The sequence below is a fragment of the Chelonoidis abingdonii genome, chromosome 21 (assembly GCF_003597395.2).
Source record: "Chelonoidis abingdonii isolate Lonesome George chromosome 21, CheloAbing_2.0, whole genome shotgun sequence".
NCBI lineage: Eukaryota > Metazoa > Chordata > Testudines > Testudinidae > Chelonoidis > Chelonoidis abingdonii.
The window spans coordinates 5,659,784-5,671,946 of record NC_133789.1 but is presented as its reverse complement, the minus strand read 5'-3'; the positions used below and the strand labels follow the sequence as shown (position 1 = coordinate 5,671,946).

Below are 12,163 nucleotides of genomic sequence, written 5' to 3'. Positions count from 1 at the left end.
TCCCCAGTGTGGTGCCCGCGGGCGCCTTGGCATCTATGTGTGCCCATGTACTGGCCAGTGGACAAGCATCGGCCAAAAAGCGGCATCATCAAGAGGTGTCGCCACCAAAATGCCACTGATTTTCGGCAGTATTTCGGCAGCGACGCCTCTTGACGTTGCTGCTTCTCCGCAGCATTTCGGCTGATGCTTGTCCGCCAGCCACGGTCCTCAGTGGCTTGTCGTCCGGCACCCGCCACCTGGAAAAGGTTGAGGACCACACTGACTTAAAGGATCTAGAAGTGATAAAATAGGGAGACCAGGCAGGGTGCCTTCTCCTGCCTGTGTTCCTGAACACGATAATGAGATCTGTTTGGCCCATGCCTGGGCCTCCTAGTTCAGAGAGTCTTGTCAATTGAAGAGGAGCTCTGTGTGGCTCGAACGCGTCTCTCTCACCAACAGAAGTTGGTCCAATAAAAGATCTCACCTCACCTCACTTCACCTTGTCTCTCTTATCAATTGCATGACAGTTGCACAGCCTTGAGCAGTATAGAATTGTACCCATCTCTCGAATCTTGGGGTTCAGAAACCATTATCTAGCTGTAGAAACATCTCCCTCAGTGCGCAGGAATGACGCTCAGGCTCAGCACAGCTACAAGATTCGCTTTTAATTTTTTGCTTTTCAAGCTAACCCAAACTTGCAAATTTTTTGCCAGTTGAAGTTTCTCTCGGGCAACTCAAAATGGCTTCAGCTGGAAAAAATTGTCTCTTGACAGGTAACATGTCTGACCTGCTCTGTAGTCATTTGCTTGGCAAGTTTTCTTTCATCAGGACAGATCAGAAATTGTTCCCTGGCATTTGGACTGCAAAAACTCTGGCCAGCTACACACACTGTTCTGGTTGATTAGAAAAGAACAATTCCCACTGGAAGCATGATCTAGTGGTTAAGATACGAGACTGGGCGTCGAGAGATCTGCATTCTCCCAGCTCTGCAACTGGATTGCTGTGACATGCAGGGCAGGTAACTTCACCTCTTTGTGCCTCTTTTCCCCATCCTCTCCCATCAATGCAGATCCCAAGATCTACCTACCCCCAGTTAATACTGGGGGAATCCACAGCGTCAGCTGGACCATGCTATGCTAGAATGTGAGTGCAGCTAATAACTGGGACCAAGTATCCTTGGTGGCCCAGAATTCCATTGATGGACCATACCAGAAATGCCTGTGCTGCAAGGAGAACAGAGGCTGGACTCCACTCTAGGAGTCCAGATCTGTGTAGGGGGAGTCTCAATTCCCGGAAACGGTGGGGAGAGGTCCCTACTGCGTGAGCTGCAGCACTGGAGGCATTTGTAGGGCTGTGGTATTCTTATGCTCCCTGTGTATCGTGTCAATTGGGAGAGGCAATGAGTTTGGCTTGCTAGCGGGGTCAGACTGATGCTTGGCATGGGTGTGCCTTGCTCGCTGCAGACGTTTCTTGTGTGGAGAGGAAACAGAAGCCAGAGTATCTGCCATTATTACATTCCCTTTACTGATGAGGAAACTGCATCAAAGGAACTAGCTGGAGGCCACACAGTGAACCAGTGTCCTTCCCTCCCATGCCCTCTCCACTGCTTCCTAACAGTCACCAGATTTAAACGGAGAAGCTTCTATTTAAACTGCTGGTGCCGATGGGTGGGAAGGGGAGCTGTATCCCAGCGTGTGCATGAACTAGTCCCCTCCCTGTCGCATATAACAAATAAAAGGGGTTAGTTGATTATCAGGGAATGTGGCTTGAGACTACCTTGGAGAAGAAGCAGTTCTGTTATCTGCCGTGTGTTGCTCTCCTCCCCTACCGGATTGTTTGGAAATGCAGCACAGAGCTTTGCAAAGCTGCGTTGAATTAGTAGATGAAGGGAGGAAGGCTGGTCATATGATTATGGCATACATAAGAATGGTCAGACCAAAGGTCCAGCTAGCCTGGTGTCCTGTCTTCCCACAGTGGCCAAAGTCAGGCACTGGACTTGGGTGACCTGGGTTCTGTTTCTGGCTCTGCCACAGATTCCCTGTGTGACCTTGGGCAAAGCACTTAGTCTCTGTGCCTCAGTTTCCCATTAGTAAAATAGGGATATTTCCCTGCCACGCAGGTGGGTTTTGAAGATGCATCTAATAATGTCGAAGTGGGAGCAGGGAATATAAATTCCTAGATAGGAGAATAAAATGAAGCAAGGTGTGGGAAGCTGTTTCACAAAAGGGCAGGTTCTGGGAGTCAGTAGTGAGAATGGACCAGGGAAGTCCTGACTGTGGGTGCTTTGTAAGGAGGAAAACTCAGAGTACTATGCAGATGGGGACTGAGACACTGCTCCACACAAGCTGGTATGATGGCAGGTACCATGCGGTCAGGGAATTGGGCCAGGAGGGGGCGTGTTGCAGAGATCCCATAGGCCTTGCAGGTGGTGATGAGAAGCTTGAATTTGATAGGATAAGAGATGGAAACTGAGGGTTGTGGGGAGATATGGATTGTTCTGCGTGGAGAGGAGGCTGGATCTACATGTATCTGTTTAATAGCATTATCCAATGGGAAGTATCTGATCTTAGATGAGCCAGATTATTCTGCCGGCCAGTCTCGCTCCACCTCTCTGGGGCTTTGTACGTATGTTTCTTTTTCTCTTTTAGAAGGTAGCATTAGTGCCCTGGGCTCTGCCTCCTTGTATTGCAGCTTCCCCCGCCCTGACCTGTGTGTGCGTGTGTCTCCCCACTTTAGCAGCGTCGCCCTTAAGCTGAAAAACTGGCCAGCACAATGGGAAAAAAGCAGAACAAGAAGAAAGTGGAGGAGGTCTTAGAGGAAGAAGAGGAGGAGTATGTGGTGGAGAAGGTCCTAGACCGGCGAGTGGTGAAAGGCAAAGTGGAGTATCTGCTGAAGTGGAAAGGCTTCTCGGAGTAAGTGGAGAGGACGCATCCCAGTCTGTGAACCCTCCTTGTGCTGACAGTGGTTCGGTTGTCAGTCTGGGGCTTGGAAGACCCAGGGTCAGTTCCCTGCTCCAGTACAGACTCCCCGTGTGACCGTGGGCAAGTCACATAGCCTCTCTGTGCTTCAGTCCCCGTGTAGAAAATGGGGATAATTGCCCTGCCCTGCCGGGGGACCGTGATGATAAAGACATTATGCTATGGTGAGAGAGTGCCAGTCCGGCTGGGCAGGCAAGACGGTCCCACTTCCTTCCTCCATGATGAGCCTTTGGGACGGGCTGTTCACAGGCCATGGCAATCTCCAGCCCCTCCTTCCTCTCTGATCTGGATGGTCAATCCAGTTTGGTGTACATGGGAGGAGAGCGAGAGACACTGCCTTAAAGGATTCCCTTTCCTGTCCCTAGAAAGCCAAGTCTGAACTTGTGAGTGAAGCGCATATGGCCTGGTGTGGAAATGGGTCACACCTACCCATCAGGGCAGGTCTGTGAGTGGCTTCAGCCTCCTCCCGCCCAGATCAAGGTACCCAGAACACAGCCAGGGTGTAGACAGCTACGGCTCCGGTAGCATCACCGTGGCCCTGTATCCAGGGCATCCCTTCGCTGACTCTAACCCCCTGGCCTGAGCCACAGGCTCTAGTAGTGAGAGCAAGCTGTCTCCTTTGATTTCAGCGAGGATAACACGTGGGAGCCGGAGGAGAATCTCGACTGCCCCGACCTCATTGCAGAGTTTCTCCAGTCCCAGAAAACCGCACATGAGAGTGAGAAATCTGAGGGGAGCAAACGCAAAGCCGAATCTGACACAGAGGACAGAGGGGAGGAGAGCAAACCAAAGAAGAAAAAGGAAGAGGTGAGGCAGGACTACTAGGGGAGAACCTCCCCATCCATGAAGTCTTGTTCCTGGATTCACCACTCGTATGTAGTTGTTAGAGCGGAGGATAGGGACCCAGGCCCCTCGAGTTGTATTCGCAGCCCTGCTGCTGACAGCCTGTGACCTGCCACGCCACTTCCCTGCTGTAAATTGGAGCTAATAATAGTTACCAGCCCCACAGAGAGGCTAGTCGTGTCTGTGAAGTGCTTTAAAATCCTTAGCTGGACAAAAACATTCTTTCTCATCTCCCTGTTTCTGTTGGCTTGACGGCGGTTAGAGATCAAGCCCCGTTTCTGAGCCAGAGGCCAGCTGATAAATCTGGGGCAGTGTTTAGGGCTAAGCTGAGGTGCCCTCCTGGGATGGCAGGCGGCGTCCACCAGAACAGTGAAGGCTCCTTCCGCTGACCTCAGGTCATCACCGACTTCCAGTGATGATAAAAAAAAATAACCTGCACCACTGTCCCTGTTGGGTATTAGGTCAAAGCAAGGAGAGCACAGAGCAGCGAACCCTGGACAGTGCCCCCTGCCCCCAAAGGGTTGGTGGAGTCTGCCAGATACATGCAGGGACAGGGGACCAGAAAAGGGCCCTACTGTCACAGACAACCCCCCAAGTCTGGCGTCCTTCTCCTGGGCTGATGAATGGACATCTTGGCTGGTGTCAGGAGGAAGCTGGCAAGCAAGGTCTCAGAACTTCATAGGACCACAGCCCTGGAGATCAGGTCCTTTTTTTCCACATCATGAGCAGCAAGGAGGTAAGCCCCATTGCTGCGCCTCAGCCCTGACCTGGCAGGATCCCCTCGTAGCCCATTCTGTTTTCTGCAGACAGAGGCCTGAGGCGCACCTAGTCACCCCACTCGGCAGCCATCCAATGAAGTCTGCATCGTTTGAATTCACAAAATGGCACAGCGACACACACACACGGGCAGCAAGCAGAAACTTCCCTCTTTTGTCTTTCAGTCGGAGAAACCACGAGGCTTTGCCCGGGGGTTTGAACCTGAGCGGATCATCGGCGCCACAGATTCCAGCGGGGAGCTCATGTTCCTGATGAAATGGTGAGTGTGTCTGTGTCAGTCACTTTCTTCACTTACTCTGTGCCAGAGAGGCAAGGAGCTGCACCTGGGGAGTCCCTGCTAGCTGGCCTGAAATCTCTTGTTGTGGCGCTGCCGCCTGACTTGACCCTCAGCGCTGAGGCTAACGTGGATTTGCTATCAACAGGTAGGACCCTTGGGATTCTGGGATTCTTAAGATCTCTGCCACAGGCATAAGCTTAGGGAGAGGAGGGCATGGCTTGATGGTCCTGGCCTCTGATTCTGTGCCTGGAATAGAGCCACATCGGACACAGCATCCCCTGTCGGCTGTGGCAAACAGGGTTGGGCCATTGGGTGATCTAGGTCTGTTCATCCCCAGCTGTGGCCAGAGGTGGGAGCTACTTGTCTTGCTTGATGTTGCATACTGCAGATGAGATGGGGGCAGGGCTGTAGTTTTGACCCCTGTTCCCCACAATCCCCTCATGCCTGAACTTGTTTGGTGGGCTTCCTGCATCTCAGCCATTTGGAGCGTTGCTTGGAAAACCCATCTTGGCAAGGCCTTCCTGCCTCTTGGGTTACTCTAGTAACATCTGTTTCCAACCTCCTTCACTGTATCTCTCCTTCACCCTGTAGGAAGAACTCTGATGAGGCTGACCTGGTCCCTGCAAAGGAAGCCAACATCAAGTGCCCCCAGGTGGTCATCTCGTTCTATGAAGAGAGACTGACATGGCACTCTTACCCCTCGGAAGACGATGACAAGAAAGAGGACAAGAACTAACCCACGCCGGCTCTGGCCAACCTTTGTATAAAGATCAGACTGTGGGTTTGAGCGACAGTAAGAGAATGCAGCTCTACTTAATGGAGAGGTGGCTTGAGAAGATGCCCTTTGAAGAGACAGTATGCTTTCTGTGCCCTGCAGCTGCCCAAGTGTCCAGCTTCACACCAGCCTGACATGACGCGGAGGGGGAGATGTTTCAAGGCTGGCTGTTCTGCAGCTTTCTGGAGAGGAAGTGAAATCCCCTTCCATGAAGAACTATCGCTGGTGCTGGGTAGGCTGGGGAAAGGGAGAGCAGATAGATACTGCATGTTCTTCAAAGACCATCTCAGCAACCCACAGCCTTCTTCCCAATAGTGTTAACTCTGCATTTTTACAGCGTAGCATGTGTAGGTTTTTTTCTTTTTGCTATTACTGGTGTATCAGTTTGGGGTGGGGTAGGTCTTTTTAAAGGGGGGTGGGCGGAATGGTTGACAGTGTTCCAGATCCATGACCAGAATCCTTTTTTATAAACATCTTGATTAACTTAAAACCCCAAGTATTGGTAATAGGACTAGAGGGAGGGACAATGGTATGAGACTGAAGCTGTGAATGTCCAAATCCTCAATCCCTAGAGCAATGTTATTGGGGGCAGGGTGGGGGGTGGGAACTGCAGAGATGCAAGCCTGTAATTAGTGTCTCCAAACAGAACTGCCAGTGTTGCTGACTTGTGCATTGTAAGTGAGAGGGTGGGGAATGGGGAGGGAATTGATCTAGCTCAGTGGTTTGAGAATTGGCCTGCTGAACCTAGGGTTGTGAGTTCAATCCTTGAGGGGGCCATTTAGGGATCTGGGGCAAAAATCTGTCTGGGGATTGGTCCTGCTTTGAGCAGGGGGTTGGACTAGATGACCTCCTGAGGTCCCTTCCAACCCTGACATTCTGTGATATCAACCCCTTAAAAGCCCTTCTACCCCCTTTCCGTTAAGGTGCTATTTTGTGAAATTAGAGACATAGAAAGTTCTGATTTCTCTTTGATTTCTTTTCAACCCCAATTGGATTCTGTCCCGCTGGCAGCATTGGGATCCCCTTTCTTCTCTGTCTGTATGTATGTGATAACATGTTCCTCCCCATTTTTAATCCTATTAGTGTAATGTGAGAGGGAGGTGAAATCATTTCAAAATCCTCCCCTAACAAGTGATTTGTTTTCAAGCCCAAACTTCAGCACTGGAGCCAGCTCTGTTGCTCTGCTGAAATTTTTTTTAATCAAACGGATTTATTAAAAATGCTGAAATATTTAATGTCTGGAGTCATGAGCTCCTACAGGCTCCTGGCACTTCCTTGTAGGGTGATATGTATCTAGAACTGCATTGTACAAACCTTTTTTTTAAAAGCATGTGTTGTTTAGGTTTCTGTGAAAACATTGTTTAAATGTAAAGTAAGTGTTTGGATTTTAACTTCATACCAAGCTCTGTCCGTTTTTTTTGTCTCAATAAAATTTTAGATTTATAATCTCGATTTCACTTTTGCTCCCTTCTGCAGCTGTGGTTAGGTGAGAGTCGATTGCAAGGCGTAGAGCAGGTAATGGAGAGGCGGTAACATGGTGCTACAGGTGTCTGCTCGCAACAGGACTGGATCACTGAGGCAGCCTGGGTGATAGGCCCGTGCTTTTGTGAATTAGGTGGCTACAGAGGTAAAAGTTCAGAGCAGCCTATTTATTTTGACTTCCCATCTGAAGAGAGCAAGCGTCTAGTGCAGGGGTCGGCAACCCTTCAGAAGTGCTGTGCCAAGTCTTCATTTATTCACTCTGATTTAAGGTTTCATGTGCCCGTAATACATTTTAACGTTTTTAGAACGTCTCTTTCTCTAAGTCTATAGTATGTAAAGTAAATAAGGTCTTTAAAATGTTTAAGAAGCTTCATTTAAAATTAAATTAAAATGCAGAGCCCCCTGGAGCGGTGGCCAGGACCTGGGCAGTGTGAGTGCCACTGAAAATCAGCTCGCGTGCTGCCGTCAGCATGTGGGCCATAGGTTGCCTACCCCTGGTCTAGTGCAAGTTCCTGAGTCAAATCTCCTAGGGTTCTAGTAGCCCTGGATTTGGTAATTACTGGCCAATGACTACAGGATCTGGATGCAGTTTGCACCTGTGGAACTTACCTGGGCTTGAAGTTTGTGTGTCTATAACACCATGCTGTCACGTGTTGTTCCCTACCCTGGTACCAACTTGGCTGATCTTGGGCGAGTCACTTAAACAGTCAGAGGGGAAAGTGCAGCACAAATGTGGAATGGATGTTATGAGGCTTCCTTCCTGTTTAAAGGACTTTAGGATTCTGTGCAATGAGTGCAGAGTTGTCAGCTGTCTTGCCTTCAGCAGTGGTTTTTATAAGGCTCTTTTAATGGTTCCAGGGCCGTAGGTGTCAGGAAGATCAAACCTCACTAATTCCTGTCCAACTTTTTAGGAGTGACAGCATGCTGCAAATCGGGTACTGCATCATGAAATGTACCATGGCTGGTTTGTTTCAGCCAACCAATGCATATTCTGAAACCTGAGTAATTCAGACAGCTGCAGCCCTGGGCCTGCCATTATTGAAACGTGGACTCAGTGGGCTGGGTCATTAGGTTTTGGAGTTATGCAGTTAGGGCAAGAGGAACTAGTGAGTCTCTCATTTGTTGGTGGCCCAGCAGAGTGCTGGTGCTTAGTTAGTGAAACAAAACTGTGCAGCCAATTGGAATTGAGCTCATTTGTAAAAGTGCACTCTGTACCCAACAGCACAATGAAATTACAGCCTCTGTATTAATCACTGGTGTCCAGCTAATTAAACATGAGGCTTGGATCCCTTAGGAGGTTCTGGTGATATAAATTGCAGCAGGTAACTGAAGAGGTTTTAGTGTATCAACAGCCCAGGGATGGAACTGCAGCACACAGTGGGGGAGCTGCATCAAAGGATGGGCCTAGGGGTTAGTGAGCTAGGTTCTGTTCCCAGCACTGCCACTGACTTGCCCTGTGGCTGAACACGATGCTACACCTCACTGCCTTAGTTTCTCTGTGCGTGAAGCTAAGCCTCCGAGAGGCCTGGAGTAGGACTCTTCCCTGGGCTGTGTTGAATGGTGCCCCTCTGCTCCTGGCAACAGGCTGGTGTGCTCCCTGCCTCGACATCTCGTTAGGAATGGGGCTTTGCTGGACTCTGCCATAGGAACAGTAGCTGTTTCCTTGGCAGGCTCCAGCCACAGTCCTTTCACTAGATCCTACATGTCTGGGAAAAGCAAGGGGCTGCCCTCTCTTGTCAGGTGCTTAATGAGACTTAACAGTGAACTGACTGACCCCAGTGGTGAACAACAACAGAACAGCCTGACACTCCTTCAAAATGACATTCCAGCACCACTCTCGCTGAGCTCTCAGAACAGAATTGGCAGTGGAGAAATACTTCCTGCTTTTGCAAACAAAGGTCTCCCCTTCACCTGATTACTGAGCAGGAGGGAGCCAGCTGGAGCCATGGAATGAGGTGAAAGCAGCTTTGTGGGGAGCTGGTTACACCCCTTCTCCTCTACCTCTGGTTTGTATTAAGAGCCATGGCCTGGCTGCCCAAAGTGAGACTTGACAGCTTTGGGCAGGGAGCCCAGAAGTAAAGGGGTCTGTCAGGCTAATTTTCCTCTCAGACTTGCTGCTTTGCAACTGCATGTGTTGTGAGGCAACAGCTTTTTGTTGTTTTTTTTCCACTTGTGTCTAGCCTGCCAGATGGGCAGGCTGGGACATTCTGACTCCAACTCACACAAGCACAAATTTCAATCGCAGGCTCAGATACAAAGGTGGACAAGACCCTGTTGGAACAGATTCCTTCCCTGCTACCTTCTGCTGGAAATCAGCAGAAAGTAGAGAAGAGCATGGTCAGTGGTTAAAGGAAGACTCAGGTTCTCCTCCCCCTGGTTCTCTGGCTTCAAGGAAGTGTTAAGGGCCAGCTTGATTCATTAACAACACAGAAAATATTCTTCTCTGTGCCTGGCTTTGTTTGTGCTTTGAGATCCTTTGCTGAAAGGTCCCATCACAACGCAAATATTGGCTGTTGTAAAATGAAATCCAGGAAACAATTGCTGGAGTAAGATGTGCTCTGAGCACAGGGACACTGCAGCTCTCTTTGCTCACTTACAGCACCTCTGTATGTGGTCAGTTTCATGGTTTCCCTCCCTTCTATAGTCCATCTCCAGCCTGAGGCCTAAGGAAGCCAACTCCTGATCAACTTTCCTCACAAGCATTTGCAGGAGCATAGTGGGAATCAGTTTCTCCTGCTTACAGCTCCCACCAACACCAAGAAAGTTTGGAAAAATGTTGTAACACAATTAACATTTTTGGGGTGTCTTAGCACCAGGTGCAACCTCTAAAAATACTTTGAATTGACTAGCACTAACTGAGTAGTGTCCATTTTGAGTAAACCAAGAAATATTAGCCCCAGGGAGAGAGTAAAATTTACTATGTGAAACTGCCAAAACTAAAAATCCTATTTAAAACAGCTGCTAGACCTCCAATGCAGTCTTACTTTGGCACCTAGGTATAAATCCATAGTAGGAGCTACTGGAAACATTTCAGGACCCTTCCTGGGCATTGTAGTCATTACTAGAGATTTAAGCTTTAAAACCTGACTTCCATCACATTTTTAAAAAGCTAGTTCATGTGTTCCTAGTGATGTGTGCTTTTTGCACTCTGCTGAGAAACAAATAGCTGTTGGTTTACTTTCCATAGCTTAGCAAAATGCTGCAGAGGAATGTTTGTGGAACCCCTCCCCTCATACTATTTTCATGGGGGTTTAAGTTTAGTGAAAGCATTTCTATTAATGGTTTGAATTTTGAAATGTAGAGTTTTGGCCGATAGCTGATGGTCCCTTTAACAAACAGCCATTTATTCTCTCATAACCAGGAGTGGGAGGAAATTGCTATATTATGGTAATTTTGAAATGCACTTTCTATTCATACGTAATTTGGGGGTTTTAGAAACAGGATGAGCATGAGCTTTCAAGGAAAGCTGGGCTCCAATGTCACTTAAGTACTTTTGAAAACATTAACGTGTGTCTAACGTGCAGGATGCTTGAGTCCGATTCCAGACTGGCAGCCCTGTTTCCTCATCTGTAGAACAGAGGTAGTTCCTGTCTCAAGTCTGTCTGTAAAGTGCTGTGGGATCCTGCGACTAGAGAGAGGTATTGCTAGAGGGGGTTAGTGGGGGAGCACTATGGGGCTTACAGCAGGCCCATGCCTCTACTCTCCCTGTAAGAATAACAAACTCCTAACCCTGGGACAAGAAGCCACTGCCACAGGACTGCCTCAGAGCAACTCCTCCTCCTTGCAAAGCTTCTGGCACAGGAGCAGCTCATCTTTAGGAGAGGGAGGGGAAATACAGCATGGGCTGGGCCCAGAGCCCCTTTACTCCTCTCAAACTATCAGCTCAGATTTTTGGGTACATCCAGACTACCAGCTTATACTGATCCCTGAATGCACTCCCCGTCGACTTCAGAACTCCACCAGAGCAAGCAGCAGTAGCAGAGTCGACAGGGGAGCCACGGCCATCAATCCCATGCCGTGAAGACTGGAGGTAAGTCAGAATAAGATACTTCGACTTCATCTACAGTATTCCCGTAGCTGAAGTTGCGGATCTTACATCAACACCCCCTCCCCCCCCGCCCAGTTTAGACCAGGCCTTTGAATGATGGGCTGTGGGTTAAGGTACTGAGCTGGGCCTCAGGAGGTTTGATTCAATTTCCAGGTCTGCTGCAGACTCCCTGGACCTTGGACAAGTCACTTCATCCCGTAAAACAGGACTGATTACTTCCTCTCTCTCACTGTTTATCTTGGAAGCTTTTTGAGGCAGGGTCTATCAAAGAGGTCAGATTTTCAGCTGACAAGAAGGAATAGCTCCATTCATGTCAGTGCAACTACCCCAACTTACATCAGCTAAGGATCCAACTCACCCAGCATCTGCCTCAGAGAGATCTGGGCAGAGTGGGTGGAGGGTGAGAGCCCCCGGGTGGGTTTGTCACCTGTAGCACGCCCTCACTGCTCAGGTTATTAATTAGTTCTGCCTCCAGAAAGGTCTGGAAAGTCTGCAAGGAGGCATGTTGCCTGCAAATGACTGAGCTTGGATTTGTCTCAAGCCTCTGCCTGGCAACCACCCTGAGGCCTTAGGCCAAAAGTTACCACCACAAATAAAGCAAAAGGGGGAGAGGGAAGTGAGATGCTTTTGAAAATTCTACTCACCAGCTCCTTACCTAACTCCCATGGACTTTCAGAGAGACGCCTTAGTATCTGTCACTTGACAACCGGGGATAGGTGATGTTGAAATATTTATCCCCTTGCAGACCTGAGAATGAGGCTGTTTCTCTCAGGATGAGCCCTATTCCTGTCCCCCTCTCTCTGGCTACTTTCATTTTTCTTCGTATTCCCTTCCTCAGCTCCTGTCTCAGGTTAGTCCCTCAAGGGAGTGAGTTATTTGCAAAGCATCAGGTAGATTGTCTCATAACCAGCTGCTGAGGACTGAAGGGTTTCTGTGAGTATAACAACGCTGCCTTGACTAACCTGTGATATTCTAAGTATTAATGGATGTTTCTAGCTGTGGTT

At 49.0% G+C, this 12,163-nt stretch overlaps 1 protein-coding gene across 1 annotated transcript; it reads left to right on the top strand.

Moving 5' to 3' along the window:
* The first annotated feature begins 773 nt into the window (after positions 1-773).
* Positions 774-7,075, top strand: CBX1 (chromobox 1). Its single transcript, XM_032791433.2, has 5 exons — positions 774-997; positions 2,716-2,891; positions 3,587-3,764; positions 4,742-4,836; positions 5,446-7,075. The coding sequence occupies exons 2-5, from the start codon at positions 2,752-2,754 to the stop codon at positions 5,588-5,590; spliced, it is 558 nt and encodes a 185-aa protein (XP_032647324.1). The 5' UTR covers positions 774-997; positions 2,716-2,751; the 3' UTR covers positions 5,591-7,075.
* The last annotated feature ends 5,088 nt before the right edge of the window (positions 7,076-12,163 follow it).